The sequence below is a fragment of the Doryrhamphus excisus genome, chromosome 10 (assembly GCF_030265055.1).
Source record: "Doryrhamphus excisus isolate RoL2022-K1 chromosome 10, RoL_Dexc_1.0, whole genome shotgun sequence".
NCBI classification, from domain to species: domain Eukaryota; kingdom Metazoa; phylum Chordata; class Actinopteri; order Syngnathiformes; family Syngnathidae; genus Doryrhamphus; species Doryrhamphus excisus.
The window spans coordinates 12,055,688-12,074,709 of record NC_080475.1 but is presented as its reverse complement, the minus strand read 5'-3'; the positions used below and the strand labels follow the sequence as shown (position 1 = coordinate 12,074,709).

General features: G+C 37.7%; 1 protein-coding gene across 1 annotated transcript; it reads left to right on the top strand.

Moving 5' to 3' along the window:
* The first annotated feature begins 1,715 nt into the window (after positions 1 to 1,715).
* Positions 1,716 to 18,598, top strand: chrna4b (cholinergic receptor, nicotinic, alpha 4b). Its single transcript, XM_058085438.1, has 6 exons — positions 1,716 to 2,025; positions 8,159 to 8,310; positions 10,169 to 10,213; positions 10,282 to 10,391; positions 14,276 to 15,656; positions 17,929 to 18,598. The coding sequence occupies exons 1-6, from the start codon at positions 1,944 to 1,946 to the stop codon at positions 18,052 to 18,054; spliced, it is 1,896 nt and encodes a 631-aa protein (XP_057941421.1). The 5' UTR covers positions 1,716 to 1,943; the 3' UTR covers positions 18,055 to 18,598.
* The last annotated feature ends 424 nt before the right edge of the window (positions 18,599 to 19,022 follow it).

The following is a 19,022-nucleotide window of genomic DNA, read 5'->3' as shown; positions in this document are numbered from 1 at the left end:
TCCTCACACATTATCAGCTCTCCACATACTGTACACAAAAATCCAGGAACGGTGTACCTCAGGGTGGTGTTGGCACATCAGTGCTGTTCGTCGTGACTGGATCCCGAGAGCTGCTTTTTCATTAGAGGGGAAATATCGACGTGTGCGCTACGGAGGCTCTTCTCTGTGGGTTTATTGAAAAGAAATATCTGTTAGAGATGTTTAACAGCTGAAAAAAAATACTTTAGTACTAAAGTTAAAAGCTTTGCATAAAAATGTCAAGGTTGCTTATTAAGTGTGTGTCATCTGTCATGCTGGAAGTGCTCATAAAAGGTACAATACAAAGTAATCAGTGGCATCTCACATCATTTGATAAAACGCTTCTTGGAGACACAAACACACTGCCGGAGACGAGCATGGACAAATCTTATTAGCATTAAAGCTAGCTATACCCTAGTAGGGCTTAATAAACACACATTATAGTAGGAACTCTGACATTTATTTATAACAGAAACTCATATGAGAACAACTGGTAGTGGAAGTAAAGTGGAGATCCATGTCAGTGTGATACAATAATGTCAATTGTAGAAAACCGAAATGGGAAAAGGATAGAACCTTGTGGCACCCCTTGGTACTAGTGTGAGGTTTTTAAAGTTTTTTTTCATCAATTATTTGTCACATGTCTTTTGTGTTTCCACACATGATTTTTAGCATTATTTTTAGTCTTTCTGTTCATTTCTAATATGAAGATGGCAGTTAACACTTACAACCGTCCCCATGCATGAATAAGTGTAGCGTGTAACTTTGATTTTGTGGATTATTTGGAGTCTTTCTATTTATCTCAAGGTGTTACCGAAACAGAAACTCATATGAGAACAACTGGTAGTGGAAGTAAAGTTGAGATCCATGTCAGTGTGATGCAATATTGTCAATTGTAGAAAACAGAAAGGGGAAAAGGATAGAACCTTGTGGCACCTCTTGGTACTAGTGTGAGTTTTTTTAAAAATTTCATTTTTTTTCAAAATTATTTTTCATTTCTAATATGAAGATGGCAGTTAACACTAATAACCGTCCCCATGCATGATTAAGTGTAGCGTGTAACTTTGATTTTGTGGATTATTTGAAGTCTTTTGATTTATCTGAAGGTGTATTTTAAAGATTTTTTTCGTTTTTTTTCAAAATTATTTTTCATTTCTAATATGAAGATGGCAGTTAACACTAATAACCGTCCCCAACAACCGGTAGTGGAAGTAAAGCGGACATCCTTGTCAGTGTGATGCAGTAATGTCAATTGTAGAAAACAGAAAGGGGAAAAGGATAGAACCTTGTGGCACCTCTTGGTACTAGTGTGAGTTTTAAAAAAAATGTCATTTTTTTTCAAAATTATTTTTCATTTCTAATATGAAGATGGCAGTTAACACTAATAACCGTCCCCAACAACCGGTAGTGGAAGTAAAGTGGGCATCCGTGTCAGTGTGGTGCAGTAATGTGAATTGTAGAAAACAGAAAGGGGAAAAGGATAGAACCTTGTGGCACCTCTTGTAGTACTAGTGTGAATGATAAACTGTTTTTTTTCAGTGGAATCAAAGTGTGGGGCTCGAAATGGAATAGAGGGAGGCAGAGACCGAGCGAGGGGGGGTGGGGGGGTTGGGATGGTGGGGAGGAGGCACAGAGATGATAGACACAGCGAGGGAGTCATGCATGTAGAAAGAGGAGGGAAGCGTAAGACACTCGAGGCAAAGATTCCACCGGAGCGAGGAGACACTTTCCTTCCCTGGTGTGTTGAATTCAAGCAGGCGTCGCTCTTGTCTAAAAACTCAAAAGTGGACATCAGAGTGACAAGAGTGTGGAGGCGGGAGGAGGGCAGACAGATGGATGAGGAGGAACGGCGGCGAGCTGACATTAACTCATTTAACGTTTGTCTGTTTAATAAGCTCCGCTGAAGCAAAGACCACACTGTTTCTATGGCGACGTCCCGCTGCTTGACGAGGACCATGGATGTAAACAAATGCCTCTGCTTACTTCTCTTCAATCTATGTACTACAGGTAATATTGCTTTTTTTTTTTTTTACTATTACTAAATATCGGGGTGTGTTTTTGAGGCATGTGTCCCGTCTTAAAACTTTAAGTTATTCCAGACTGGGATGAAAATATAAATATTGTATTAAATTCCATCAGGGCCATTCTGTACCCATTAATATGTCAGTTTAATGCATTATTATGGAAAAAAAATTCAGGATTAGTTTTGAGGGACCTTGCTTTTTTATATTTTTAATGATTTTTAATGACTTTTATTCAGTGTCAAAATGCTATACAAATATATATATATATGATTTTTTTCTTTTGAGCTGTTGTTTGGGTGACCTGCTAAAGAGACAGTCAGAGGCGGAGTGCAAACACATATTTGCTGCTCGTGCACTATTGGCCTAAGAGAACACATTGATCAAACCGGGACAGAATTGGGTCCGGTAGTGTCGACATACCAACGAGCGGCAAACTAAACCTGGATGAAACGGATGACTAGAACATAAAAGCGAAAAATGGCCACTTGGGCTAATTTCCTGGACTGATAAACCAAATAAATTAGCTTAAATCAATGATGTTGTTTTTATACTTATCACTTAACTTGAATTTGTCCCATAGGAAATCTTGTAGTAAATAGAAATACTTATACTAGAAATACTAGTCAATGAATGTATTAGCAATTGATGGTAAATAAGCATTCATTCATTCATTTTCTACCGGGTGCTGGAGCCTACCCCAGCTGTCTTCGGGCGAGACACCCAGGATACACCCTGGACTGGTGGCCAGCCAATCACAGGGCACATATAGACAAACAACCATTCACACTCACATTCATACCTATGGACAATTTGGAGTTGCTAATTAACCTAGCATGTTTTTGGAATGTGGGAGGAAACCGGAGTGGTTAAATTTATATATGGCTAAAATATATATATATATATTGCCTTTTTTCCCTATTTTTTTGTTGAGAACTGATATTTTGCCGAAATTTACTTAAAGTCATTGTGTGTAGTTTTGCTTTGTTTTAGTTTTATTGTATTGTTTTTAAACTTCTTTTTATGCTCGTATGACAGTAGAATGCAAAAAAAATGCAGTTTAAGAAGTACATTTTTATGTCTCCACTTCTTTTTAATCCTATGCATGTTGCCAATTAACCTAGCATGTTTTTTGGAATGTGGGCGGAAACCGGAGTACCCGGAGAAAACCCACGCATGCACGGGGAGAACATCATGAGATATATAAGAAAGTCAAACGTATGTTATTATCTGTACAAGCAAGTAACATAAGCAACAATAATAGTAAATGCCGGAGCCTTTAATTTGTAGTGGTTCAAAAAACATAAGCATTAACATCTGTGGCTGTAGGCAACTTCCTGATGTTTTTTTTCTTTATAAACTCCACAAGATGGTAATGAGTCCCCTTATGAGTTCCCAGCATGCGGCTAGCTATGCATATTTTAAAATATTACTACTCAAATTTCGGTGTGGTCATCAGTGCTAGCTTAGCAATTAGCTCCTTACCACTATAACAATATCACAATACCCCATATTGCCTCTGTTGCTGCTATGTTATCACAAATATACTTGGTAATACTGGACTATGTTGTCTTCTACACTTTCTCATGCACTCCAACTCATTATTAAGTCATGTATTTATTTAAAAATAAACGCACCAGCTATAATTTAAATCATTTACTGTAAATATTTTTAATTCTCATCTCTTTTATAAATCAGTTTAAAGGAAAAAAGCACTTTGCCGATCATAGACATTTCTTATGTGAGACTTTAACACACATTTTGTGCATTCTAAAGCTATAAAAAGAGATAAAAACAGACAGCTTACTACTACATATAATGGGATGCACCTCTCCAAAAGACAGACGAATGTTCATGTATCATGTAAGGATTATAGATGATGTGCAAAATTCCAAAAAAAGTCCAGTTTTCCTTTGTTGCTGTCCATCAAATGGACTGATATTCAACATTTTCTCCATATTCTTCTCAGAGTCCGTATCCCTGCTTTGACCCACACATTGTTACCCCGCTGGCCCTCCCATCTGAAGCCATTACGCTGCTTTTAGCACGCCTCCATTTAATATCTGCCGCATTGTAGCCAGCTGCTGCTGCTGATGATGATGAAGCAAAGGTTACACCTCCTTTATACTGTATGTTGTTGTTGTTGTCGGTTTGATGGACACCTGTCTGCTTGTGTCACATGGGAACACGGGAAGAGGAAGGAAAAAGAGGAAAAAAAAATGCTTCTATTTAATAAGATATTGATCCTGCGCCTTATACATTTGAGGGTTCCTGTTTGAAGGACAGTGAAGGGACAGGACATGAGCTTGGACTGAGTGCTAAGATATCGATATTATTCTTAACTTAATTTACTTTTACAATTATTAGGATGCTAGCTAAGTTTGCAACATTTAATTGAACTCTTATTGTGCTCACTTGAACACAATAATCCTGAAAAAAAAATGTGTAATGACCACATTTTCACTACCGATGCCAGCGGTGCCTCTGACAAAGTGTGTGCGACAATGAGTGCTGCTCCTCAGGCAGGCAATATGGACGCAGCACCATCGCATTACGGTTCTCCTGAGCTCCATGGCACCAAAACGGTGCTTCTGACAAAGTGTGTGCGACAATGAGTGCTCCTCCTACACGGTTAGTCACGGGTCTCCAGCCATTGGCTTGTGAGCTGTAGCGGGAATACACAAATCCAAGAAAATACAGCTGGAATAGGTGCAGATTCTGGAAGATATTTTGCGGGTTATTGTGTGTACTTGCTCTATAGGAGTCCACAACTCAATACAAAGGGTGGAAAAATTAACATAATAGGTCCCTTGAAAAGTACAATAAAATATATTAAGAAATATTACTATATATTGCAATCTACTAGTATAATTCCTATTATGTTACACCCTTATGCACTCACCATCACTCACTCCATTCATGCTATTGTTCTATGGAACAAATGTGTGCTAAAAAGCACTAAAACCAAATCAACCAGTGAACTCTCTTCCTGCGAGACACATGGAAACAAACACATGCACATGGCAATATATTGAAACTGGCAAAATTAGCATATTCCTTTTTATTAATTGTGTGATTAATTAATTAATTATTGTCCCAGGCATAAAGTCCATGATTTTTTTTTTTTCTGAACAAGAAATCTTGTGACACCGCTAGTTGGCATTATAAAAAATACACAAAAAAAGCCATAAAATTTGACTTTTTTTCCCAGAAAATTCTGGTTAAACAACCAATTGTTCAGTTTTATGGTGTTTGGCTTTAAGGTTCTTGTATATGGCTAGTTAAATTGTCTTTTTTACTCTACTTTTAAATACTTTTTTTTTTAAATTGAAGGAGAAGCTCTCCAATCTTGTTGTACATCTTATATAATGACAATAAAGGCCATTCCATTCCATTCCATTCCATTCCCACTGTAGCCAAACTTTCCATACTTCTTCAGACAGCAAACTAATTCACTTAATCAATTTAATTCGCTACCAAAAACGTACATTTCTTTCCCCCCGAACGCTCAATATATTTATACGTATTTTACATTTTATTGTGCTCGAGACAAAAAGAGGTGATGACATAACTTGTGCTTTTTACGTTTTATAGAATAACTCCATTCAAGTCTATTTCTATGAATGCATCACATCAGAAATACTAAATAATGCAGTAGTATCAGTTCCCAATATGATGCAATTCAAGTCACTTCCACGAATCACTGCTATGATGATGAATGGCTCAAATAGAAGGAAAGCCTTACTCAATATGAAGAGAGGAGGGGGGGAAAAAAAAACGCTGAGAATGCAAATAGACGCGTAAGCTTAGGGACGCGTCTCTAATTGCTGTGGGACCCGGCTAGGTCATCTTCTCTGTAATGTGAGTTGCTTCTAAAAAAGAGGAGGTTGGTGTACTGGGTGCACAGGTAGGAGTGTTGGGTGGGTGGAGGCACAGCGTGTCCTCTGATGCACATCCATCCTTCTCTTTTGCCGTTCCCCTCTGTCTCGTGTAACCATGACGCCAGCTGGGTCTAACGGAGGTCGCCTTCTTTTTTTTTTTTTTTTTACATTGCATGCAACAACTCTCTTTATGGACGGAAATCATCCGAGCCAGAGAGCTAGTGAGTAACTTGTGTAATATTCATTTCAATGCAGAAAAAAAGCAAACAAATTAAGACTACATTTTAACAAAAATGTGTTAGTTCTTGACATTAGAACCCCTTAGGTTGTAGTATATGTCTTAATGTGTTACAGTTAGTATAATTACTGTATTTTCCGGATTATAAGTCGCACTTTTTTTTCATAAGTTGGCTGTTCCTGCAACTTATACTCCAGAGCGACTTATAAATGAAAAAAATGTTTGTTACATAAACACTGGACACCTTTTTTGTTAATGTTAATGTTTTTTTGTGTAGCTGAATAACCATTGTGTTAGCATATCTTACACCTATTCAGCCTGTTCTCTATTCTTTTATTATTGTTAGAAATTGCCTTCCAAGATGACGTAATGTCGGTTTTGGTGAAGTAGTTTATAAAATAAATTACCCGCAAAAAATGCGACTTATGTATGGGTTTTTTTCTACCTAATTATGCATTTTTGCATTGTGCGACTTATACTCCGGAGTGACTTATACAGTAAACCTCGGATATATCGGACTCGGATATATCGGAAATTCGCTCACAACGGACAGATAAAAAAGAACCGATTTTTCTGTAATGCATTTCCAAGAAAAATTCATTGCATATATCGGATTTTTTATAACGGATTTTGCCTATTTCGGACAAAATCTCCAGTCCCGTTCCAATGCATTTCCATTAAATTTCCCTCGCATATATCGGATGGCAGCATTGTTGCGCTCGGATTCGCCGAATCGTGACAGGCCGCTATACGGCGTCATTTGCAGCGTTGCCTGCGCGTCCAGGTACATTGGAAACATAGTCAAGGAAGTGCCTTTTTATAACGGATAAAATCCGATTTACGGATATACCGGATATAAATCCGATATATGCGTAAAACGGACATTTTCCGGTATACGCATATAACGGATTTCGCTTATATCGGACAAAACCAGTGGGAACAATTGAATCCGATATATCCGAGGTTTACTGTAGTACAAAAAATACGGTAACTGTCAGGAACAGATGACATGACTGATATGACTGGCGGCGGTGGGAGGGATGGAGGCGCGGGTGCGCTGCACTGCGCCAGACTTCCCCATATATTTTTATTTTTATTTTTATTTTTATTTTTATTTTTATTTTTATTTTTATTTTTATTTTTATTTTTATTTTTATTTTTATTTTTATTTTTATTTTTATTTTTATTTTTATTTTTATTTTTATTTTTATTTTTATTTTTATTTTTATTTTTATTTTTATTTTTATTTTTATTTTTATTTATTATATTGTGCCTCGCCCGTTGACTGTGTGGGTCATTTTCTAGTCTTACCTTTGCTTTCTACAATGAAAGGTGGTGGTTATCAAATGAAAGCTGGAAAACCTAACCAAATATATTGTATTTTCCACATTTAATTTTCTCCAAAATCGACAATTCGCCATGTAGGGTATTTTCTGGACTATAAGTCGCTCCGGAGTATAAGTCGCATGAGGTAAAAAATGCATAATTAGGTAGAAAAAAAACATACATAAGTCGCATTTTTGTGGGGGTTATTTATTTTACAAACTACTTGACCAAAACAGACATTACGTCATCTTGGAATGCAAGTTCTAACAATAATAAAAGAATATAGAACAGGCTCAATAGGTGTAAGTTATGCTAACACAATAAACAACATAAACAGTTTTTTCATTTATAAGACGCTCTGGAGTATAAGTCGCAGGAACAGCCAACCTATGAAAAAAAGTGCGACTTATAATCCGAAAAATACTGTAACAATACACTTACCGTATTTTGGCCAATTTTACCATCAAACATGCCGGGTTCCCTCTTATCATTGTCGGAGTCAGTGTCGTTTTTTTTTTCTCCCTAATTATGCATTTTTTGCATTGTGCGACTTATAGTCCAGAAAATACGGTAATATTCACTCAACACAACCAAGATGGATGAAAAATGTGAATCAATAAATGGCACAAAATTCTTCAAAATGCTGTTTCTAATTCCTTGCTTATCTCTCCTAGTGTTTTGCTATGCTGGACCGCGGGCCCATGCCGAGGAGAAGCTGCTCCAGGATCTGTTTGTGCGCTACAACAAACTCTCTCGGCCAGTGGAAAACTCGTCAGATACAGTTCTGGTCCACTTTGGACTGTCCATCGCTCAGCTCATAGATGTGGTCAGTAAATCTTTTTTGTCATAATTTGGTTGAACTTCTGCTCGGTTGAATTGTTGACATTCACTGGCAAAATATATTATATAGAGCAAAGTAAAAAAATAACATTTACCACTGTTAAATTAAATTAAATAAAAGCCAAATAAAGTAAAATGACTCAATGCTGAGACATTGACGTGAGATGCTTCACTGACATTTTTAAAAAATAATTTTGAGACAAGACGAACTTTTGCCTACATCGGTGAGTACCTTTATCTCACACGGCAAAACGATGACATCACTATTCAGACCCCAGTAGTTTGGATACATATCGGATTTAAATCGTAAAAAAAAAAATCTTAAAAAAAATCGTAATCGTATTGTTCACACTGATATGAAAAAAATCTGATAAAGGTCTAGGGTTGGGCATCGTTTGAATTTGAGTAATTCTGGTTCCGATTCTTTGTTTCGATTTCGGTTCCTCATGGTTCTCGATACTTTTCAGAAGTATTCATTCATTCATTTTCTACCACTTATTCTCATGAGGGTCGCGTACATGCTGGAGCCTATCCCAGCTGTCTTTGGGCACACCCTAGACTGGTGGCCAGCCAGCCAATCACAGGGCACATATAGGCAAACAACCATTCACACTCACATTCATACCTATGGACAATTTGGAGTCGCTAATTAACCTAGCATGTTTTTGGAATGTGGGAGGAAACCGGAATACCCGGAGAAAACTCACGCATACACGGGGAGGACATGCAAACTCCACACAGAGATGGCCGAGGGTGGAATTGAACTCCTAGCTGTGAGGTCTGTGCGCGGCAAACACACGGATAAGAACAGGGAAGTACACAAGCTGTGTTGATGACTGCGCGATGAATAAAATGCTGCCATTGTATGGAAAAGGAACGTTGGTGTGTCGAAGTAGTCATTAATTCATTTTCTACCGCTTATCCTCACGAGAGATGCTGGAGCCTATCCCAGTTGTCTTCGGGCGAGACCGTGGACTGGTGGCCAGCCAATCACAGGGCACATATAGACAAACAACCATTCACACTCACATTCATACCTATGGACAATTTGGAGTCGCTAATTAACCTAGCATGTTTTTGGAATGTGGGAGGAAACCGGAATACTCCACACAGGGATGGCCGAGATTGGAATTGAACTCAGGTCTCCTAGCTGTGAGACCTGCGTGCTAACCACTCGACCACCGTGCAGTAGAATAAAAAGTTACCTGTTTGAAATGAGAAAACCATAACCCAAATATCGTGTATTATGATTAATAATGTATAGTTTTCATTATGTTAAGTTTATGTATACCATGTATGTTGATATTATGGAAATATACTCTATCTATGAATACATTTATTTAAATATTACACTTCATTGTTATTGTAGAAATGACTTAGTACTATTATTCTATGGGGAAATTGTTTATTTACTAACTCCTATTTTTTTTCCTATTATGTAGTCATGTTTGCAGGCCCCCTGTGGAAAATTAAATGCAAATTTGTACATACACTTTATATAAATCCTGTCGACTCAGGGCAAAAACCTGACATGTGTTGCCAGCGGTGGCATACTTTTTTTTTTTTATGCTGAGAAATTGAAAATGCAAAAACCTGCCTGGATTGTTCAGGTGCCTTGCACTCACAATTAGAAGACAGGAACATGCCTGCCAGTGCGAGTCAGTAGCTGGGAGAAGTTGTCTTCTCCGATGCAATGTGTCAGCAAGCTTGCCAAACGTTGCAGCTACACCGTGTTAAAAAATATTCTCCTTGCTTCTGAACACCCGAGTATTACTGTATTATTATTATTTAGATATTCTTTACCACTTAATTCATTTCAAACTTTTCTGTTTACATCGAACAAGGATGAGAAGAACCAGATGATGACCACAAACGTCTGGGTCAAGCAGGTATGTGCGCATTAAACAGTCCAATACGGTGCCGCGGTATAGTAACGATGATAAATGTTTCCCTTCAGGAATGGAATGATTACAAGCTGCGCTGGAATCCGGAGGAATACGATAATGTCACCTCCATCCGTATCCCCTCAGAGATCATCTGGAGGCCCGACATTGTCCTTTACAACAAGTGAGCCTTTCTTCATGTTCAAATTAGGCACAATCATGCACGGAAAGTCCATGCAAAGGAGTGGTGGTCTTGCATAATCTTCAGAATAAAATAGTTTTTTTCAGGGGGAAAAAAGTACCATAATTTCTGGAATATAAGATGCACTAGTGTTTAAGGCACACCCACTAAAATTAATGAGAAACAGGTTTGTAAATATATAGGCCACACCTATAAGCCGTACATGTCCAGCTCTTTATTTGATAGAAGCCAAACAACAAGCTTGTCAACCCATCTTACAAAAAAACGCTAAACTCATCACACAGCAACTTAACACTCAAAAGCTATACCTAAGAAATATACAAGACAGGTACAATACAGATTTTTTTTGAGCCGATCAACAAGCTTACAAACCCATCTTACAAAAAAACGCTAAACTCATCACACAGTAACTTAACACTCAAAAGCTATACCTAAGAAATATACAAGACAGGTACAATACAGATTTTTTTGAGCCGATCAACAAGCTTACAAACCCATCTTACAAAGAATGCTAAACTCATCACGCAGCAACTTAACACTCAAAAGCTATACCTAAGAAATATATAAGACAGGTACAATACAGATTTTTTTGAGCCGATCAACAAGCTTACAAACCCATCTTACAAAGAATGCTAAACTCATCACGCAGCAACTTAACACTCAAAAGCTATACCTAAGAAATATACAAGACAGGTACAATACAGATTTTTTTCTGAGCCGAACAACAAGCTTACAAACCCATCTTACAAAAAAACGCTAAACTCATCACACAGCAACTTAACACTCAAAAGCTATACCTAAGAAATATACAAGACAGGTACAATACAGATTTTTTTGAGCCGATCAACAAGCTTACAAACCCATCTTACAAAAAAAACGCTAAACTCATCACACAGCAACTTAACACTCAAAAGCTATACCTAAGAAATATACAAGACAGGTACAATACAGATTTTTTTTGAGCCGATCAACAAGCTTACAAACCCATCTTACAAAAAACGCTAAACTCATCACACAGCAACTTAACATTCAAAAGCTATACCTAAGAAATATACAAGACAGGTACAATACAGATTTTTTTTGAGCCGATCAACAAGCTTACAAACCCATCTTACAAAGAACGCTAAACTCATCACACAGCAACTTAACACTCAAAAACGATACCTAATACAGATTTTAATTTTTTTTAAAAATTTGAACTTCTTCCCTGTAATGCATTTCATCCAGCAGAGCAGTTCAGCGAGCTCATGGTGATTCAAATGTTTTATTATATTACAAATTATAGATTAGATCAGATTATAGACATCAGGTAAATATACGTATATGTGCCATCTCTTAACTTGATATACATTTTAATTTACTTTAGCACTGTTAATGCATACAAAACCTGCCCTGTCATTTATCTTTATTTCAATAAAATATATAAGAAATTGACCTATTTCAGCCATAGTGTGATATGGTGATTAATTATGATCAATTAATGTGAAAACTGTGATTAATCTGATCAATTTGAAAACCCTAATTCTTACATGATAATATAATAATATAATAATAATATAATAATAATATAATAATAATATAATAATAATATAATAATAATAATATAATAATAATAATAATAATATTTAATAATAATATAATAATATTTCATATTTAATATAATAATATTTGTATAATATTTGGCACACAGACATTTTAATGACACAAAAATTTTGGTACTGCTATAATTCAGACTTTTGTGGAAAATACGTTAAAAAATTATACTAGAAGAAAATCCGATATTTCTTGAAAAAGTCATAATCTTGCAATTTTTCTGGGAAATATGTTGTAATCTTGCGACAATACAATGTGGATATTACAGTCCAAAAAAAAAGCCTGCCTGCACCTTTAGAGGACAAGTCGATTGGATCTTGCACCGAGCTTTCAGACTAAAGCTGTCCTATCAGGTCTGACTGGTCCCACCTAGTCTTTGAGAATTAAAAGTGTATGAATTGTCAAATAATTGACAGTACATTACCTGACAGTGAATCAACCGTTCGGACAGAATTTCCAAATTTCCTCATATCATAACTTCATAAATGGATTAATCATCCAAACCCTCCGGTAGAACATTATGAAGGCTTCATGCAGTCACTCAGAATGATCCATGCTTTTTAAACGGCGCCATCCTTGAGGCAAGCATAATCACATCAACATTAATGTGCGGAATCTGCTGATTCGATTCCAAGAAAAGGCGTTAGTAGACAAAAACAAGATGACGCCGCCAACACTCTTCTCCTGTGCCAGTGCCGTTAAGTAGTTTTTAGCTGCGAACAAGGTCATCTTTGATGGGCGACGGCCATAAACAAACTTGGAACATTGCGCAAGGCAATACATTAGACTGAGGAGAATAAAATGTAATTAAATGTGTTTGGAAAGAGCCTCAGATAAAACGCATTCACTGTGACTGCCATTATGAGTGAAAGGGAATTCTCAATGACCAACATAACAATGACATTTATTAGACATGACAAGATTTGCAGGGTACGATTACCAAATCGACTTGTCATTCAAACAAAGTGTATTGTGCTCTCAGCTGATTAAATGGCCTCTGGACTATGAAACATATAGTAAAACTTTAAAGGGGACTCAAAAGGAACACTATGAAAATATGCTAAGTTCATGTTCCATCTATCGCAACCTGGCTGGGTAGCAAACTAGCTGAAATAACAACAGTGGGACCTCAGTTAGCATCGCTAATGTTAGCATGTTTTTTTGGGTTAACAAAAAAAAAATTACTTTTCGCCAATTTGAGCAATTCTGGTTCCAATTCCTCGTTTCGATTCCGGTTCCTCATGGTTCTCGATGCTTTTCAGATGTATTCATTCATTCATTCATTTTCTACCGCTTATCCTCATGAGGGTCGCGTACATGCTGGAGCCTATCCCAGCTGTCTTCGGGCACCCTGGACTGGTGGCCAGCCAATCACAGGGCACATATAGACAAACAACCATTCACACTCACATTCATACCTATGGATAATTTGGAGTCGCTAATTAACCTAGCATGTTTTTGGAATGTGGGAGGAAACCGGAGTACCCGGAGAAAACCCACGCATGCACGGGGAGAACATGCAAACTCCACACAGAGATGGCCTAGTGTGGGATTGAACTCGGGTCTCCTCGCTGTGAGGTCTGCGCGCTAACCACTCGACCACCGTGCAGCCAAGTCATGTTTATGCTTTTTAAACCGGAGTACCAGGAGAAAACCCACGCATGCACGGGGAGAACTCCACACAGAGATGGCCGAGGGTGGAATTGAACCCAGGGTTTGGGGGATTAATCATGATTAATCACGGCAAATTATTCAAAGCCAGGGGCTTGGTGATTAATCATGATTGATCACAACGGCAGGGCTTGGTGATTAATCATGATTAATTCATCTGGTCGATTAATCTGATTAACAATTTTAATCTTTTGACAACCAAATCGTGACGTTTGTGTATCGTTACACCATTTATATACCATATATATATATATACACATTTTCTATGCAACTTATCCTCACTAGGGTCACGGGTACACCCTGGACTGGTGGCCAGCCAATCACAGGGCACATATAGACAAACAACCATTCACACTCACATTCATACCTATGGACAATTTGGAGTCGCTAATTAACCTAGCATGTTTTTGGAATGTGGGAGGAAACCGGAGTACCCGGAGAAAACGGGGAGAACATGCGGAGCAGAGCAAGGATCCTACCGGTGCCCCCGCAAAAATGTTTTACCTGATGGCGGCCATGTTTTTTAAACGATCTTGTAGGTTGTAGTCTTGCAGTTAAGCGTTACGCTAACCAATACACTTTATCCTGTGTCTCTTCCGCAGCGCTGATGGCGACTTTGCCGTGACCCACCTCACCAAGGCCCACCTGTTCCACGACGGGCGCATCAAGTGGATGCCCCCGGCCATTTACAAGTCTTCGTGCAGCATCGACGTCACCTTTTTCCCCTTCGACCAACAAAGCTGCAAAATGAAGTTTGGTTCGTGGACATACGACCGAGCCAAGATCGACCTTATCAGCATGGCCAGTGACGTGGATCAAATGGACTACTGGGAGAGCGGAGAGTGGGTGATTGTGAATGCGGTGGGCAAGTACAACACCAAGAAGTACGAGTGTTGTACGGAGATCTACGCAGACATCACGTACTACTTCATCATACGGAGGCTTCCGCTCTTCTACACCATCAACCTCATCATCCCTTGCTTGCTTATCTCCTGTTTGACCGTGCTGGTGTTTTATTTGCCGTCACAGTGCGGCGAGAAGATCACGTTGTGTATTTCGGTTTTGCTATCCCTCACGGTTTTTCTATTGTTGATCACCGAGATCATCCCGTCTACGTCGCTGGTGATTCCGCTCATCGGAGAGTACCTTCTTTTCACCATGGTCTTTGTCACGCTGTCCATTATTATCACTGTTTTTGTTTTGAACGTACACCACAGGTCACCGCAAACCCACGGAATGCCTCACTGGGTACGAAGGGTCTTTTTGGACATGGTTCCCCGGGTCCTGTTCATGAAGAGACCACCCGGTACGGCGAAACAGCACTGCAAGAAGCTAATTGAAATGATGCACCGTCCCACCGGGATATCCACAACGGGCAATTCGGAAACCTTCTGGATGGGCGTGGAAACAGGGTTTACTCATATAAGACAAGTGGAGCAAACCCTTCCGAAGACTCCATCCGACAGTCCGAACATCCACATCTGCTCCCCTTCTCCGCCTTCTTCTCCTCTCAAGGAAAAAACCCCAATTAAAGCTAACATCTTTTCCCAGTCGCCCATTAAACAGTATTCCAATCTCCAACGGGTACACAACTTGTCTTCTTCTCAGTTGTCGTTACCCCCGACTTTGCCGCTGGGTCCCCTTCGCAGCCTCCCCAAGGAAGACGCTAACACACTCTCCCCGAACGGACGCTCCCACAGCGTGGAGCAAATGAGCGACCACCAGAGGGAGTTTCCTTTGAAAGCGGAGCAACGGTGTCGATCGGGAAGCTTCCGCTACTGTTGCCTGCACAACGAAGGACCGGCGGACAACTGGACCGGGTCTACGGACCGAACCAAGCAAAAAACCCAGACAAACTGCCTCAAAGAAGAGTCCACGAAACAAGAGGCGGTGATTCCGTCCATCTCGCCGGCTGTCCAACGAGCCATTGAGGGAGTTCAGTACATCGCCGATCATCTCAGGGCGGAGGACGATGACTTCTCGGTGAGTTGCTAGCCTTTCACTAAATACATTCATTCATTTTCTACCGATTTTTCCTCACGAGGGTCGCGGGGGGTGCTGGAGCCTATCCCAGCCAATCACAGGGCACATATAGACAAACAACCATTCACACTCACATTTATACCTATGGACAATTTGGAGTCGCTAATTAACCTAGCATGTTTTTGGAATGTGGGAGGAAACCAGAGTACCCGGATTAAACCAACGCATGCACGGGGAGAACATGCAAACTCCACACAGAGATGCCCAAGGGTGGAATTGGACCCTGGTCTCCTAGCTGTGAGGTCTGCACGCTAACCACTAGACCACCGTGCCGCCCCTCACTAAATACTATTTTCATTATTATTCTCCAAAGTCACAAAAGACTTAAAGCTGGTATTATTTGCGGATTATACCACTGCTTTGTGTTCCGTAGGGAGTACAGATGAAATCATTAGAAATATCAGAAAAGAAATGGTCACACTAAAAAGATGATTTGATGATAAATAGATTGTCTTTGAACTTAAGTAAAACTAAAATCATGCTGTTTGCTAACAGCAGAAAGGACACACACCAGCAAATACAAATAGACAGTGTGTACATTGAAAGGGTGAAGGAAAATACATTTCTGGGGATCATAATAAATGAAAATATGAGCTGGAAACCTCATATTACAAATATACAACATAAGGTGGCCAGAAATATGAACAAAGCAACATTTGTTCTCAATCAGAAATTATTGCTTTCTGGTTCTACCATATCTTACTTATTGTGTGGAAATATGGGCTAATAACTATAAAAACAATCTTCACTTGCTAAATGTACTGCAAAAAAGGCCAGTAAGGATAATTCATAATGCCGCCTACAGAGAACATACTAACTCCTTATTTCTAAAATCACAAATACTTCAACTTGCTGATATAGTTCATCGTCAAACAGCTAAAATAATGCATAAAGCTAAAAATAACCAATTCCCTAAAAATGTCATCCAATACTTCTCTACAAGAGAGGAGAAATATGATCTCAGGGAAGAACTAAATCTGAAACACTTATATGCTAGGACTACGTTAAAAAGCCATAGCATTTCAGTATGTGGAATCAAACTATGGAATGGAATGCTCAGACGTGGGACACAGGGTCCTTCAACCTGTCGCCAGGCCTGATGGAAGGGAACGCAGGGAAGCCCCGTGGGTGATGGGCAAGGACAGGCACCAAGGCCATCTAGTCTTTGGTTGACAAATCTGTTTTTTTTGTGATATGGAACATCACTTCTCAGGTAATGGTAACGGTAATGGTTTTATATCATTTGAACATGCATCAGATTACAATTGAATGCATCACATAATCAGTTCACAGTTCCACATGTCAAAAAGGAGTAGGAAGAAGCATAGCTTATTAAATCCTACCCCTCCATCTGGTGCTTTTACAATCAGTAACTGTTACATTTGTTCACTTCCTGCTTTCCTTATATAGTTTAAGTTTTTTTTAAATTAATTAAAAAATATATATTATTAAACAAATTATTATTATAAATTATTATAAAAATTATTATTATAAATGTTTGATTTTTAAAATTAAAATTAAAATTAAAATTAAAATTAAAATTAAAATTAAAATTAAAATTAAAATTAAAATTAAAATTAAAATTAAAATTAAAATTAAAATTAAAATTAAAATTAAAATTAAATTATTTATTTATTCATTTGTCAAGTACCCTAGCTCTTTAAAATTAAAATTTATTTATTTATTCATTTGTCAAGTACCCTAGCTCTTTAAAATTAAAATTAAAATTAAAATTAAAATTAAAATTAAAATTAAAATTAAAATTAAAATTAAAATTAAAATTAAAATTAAAATTAAAATTAAAATTAAAATTAAAATTAAAATTATTTTTTTTTTTATCAAGTACCCTTTCTCTTGTGGTAGGGCAGAAGCCCCAGCTTAGATTGTAGTCTATGAACCAAATTAAGGCTTTACATCAAAATAATAACATAATCATTGTCCCATTGGTAATTAATTGTCTTTTTTTATTTTTTGGGGGACGTTTTAAGTCAGTCAGAAGAACAACTGACCCTCAGTAATTCAACCCTGAATTTTTCATAAGAGACACCTTCAGAAATTGAATGACATTTAGATGTGAGATGCACTCTAATGAAAAAAGTCAGCCATTCATGAAGAATCAATCAAGGGTGAAAACTGACACTTGGTATGTTGCATAAAGTCTTCCATGTTCCTCACTGCTGTTTTTGTTTATTTGTTTGTTTGTTTACACCAGGTGAAAGAAGACTGGAAGTATGTCGCCATGGTCATCGACAGGATATTCCTCTGGATGTTTGTACTGGTGTGTATACTGGGATCAGTGGGACTCTTTCTTCCGCCTTGGCTGGCTGGAATGATCTAAAAATATTTCAAAGACTATTTAACCTGTTTTTTTCATCAGTCAAAGGAAGTACAATATATTGTTTAGTTATTGAATTTCATAAAGGTTACAAAGAAGATAAAATGTCTATCATTGATTACTGGAGGCACGTAAATATTTTATGAGCGAGAACTTCCCGCTAATATTTCCATCTGACATTCTGACACCTTCACATGTAGGACGCAAAACTCCTAACCAAGGCTTCAATTTCGATGTTGCATATTTTTGCGTTGAGTTTTGTGCATTACTCAATGGGATATTAAAGAAATGTCAAAAATAACCATAAGTGATTGTTCAGCTTGATGATTAGTGGAATTCTGTTGTTATGTTTAGTCGTGTCTTGAAGAAACTGAGGTAAAATGGAGTGCAGTACTTAGATGCAACCAGAAGAGGCACTGTTGGCTTACCTAAAGACAAAAAAGTGTTGCAAGCAAGAATTCAAAACATTCAGATTAACTAAACTAAACTAAACTAAACTAAACTAAACTAAACTAAACTAAACTAAACTAAACTAAACTAAACTAAACTAAACTAAACTAAACTAAACTAAAATAAAATAAAATAAAATAAAACAAAATAAAACAAAATAAAACAAAATAAAACAAAATAAAACAAAATAAAACAAAATAAAACAAAATAAAACAAAATAAAATAAAATAAAATAAAATAAAATAAAATAAAATAAAATAAAATAAAATAAAATAAAATAAAATAAAATAAAATAAAATAAAATAAAAGTGATTAGCGCGCAGACCTCACAGCGAGGAGACCAGGGTTCAATTCCACCCTCGGCCATCTCTGTGTGGAGTTTACATGTTCTCCCCGTGCATGCGTGGGTTTTCTCCGGGTACTCCGGTTTCCTCCCACATTCCAAAAACATGCTAGGTTAATTGGCCACTCCAAATTGTCCATAGGTATGAATGTGAGTGTGAATGGTTGTTTGTCTATAT

Bases quoted from the DNA above. Each gene is read 5' to 3' on its own strand.
- chrna4b (XM_058085438.1), top strand. From the start codon at position 1,944: ATGGCGACGTCCCGCTGCTTGACGAGGACCATGGATGTAAACAAATGC. The intron at 2,026-8,158 runs GTAATATTGCTT...TATCTCTCCTAG, and splicing joins CTTCAATCTATGTACTACAG to TGTTTTGCTATGCTGGACCG. The intron at 10,392-14,275 runs GTGAGCCTTTCT...TCTCTTCCGCAG, and splicing joins GACATTGTCCTTTACAACAA to CGCTGATGGCGACTTTGCCG.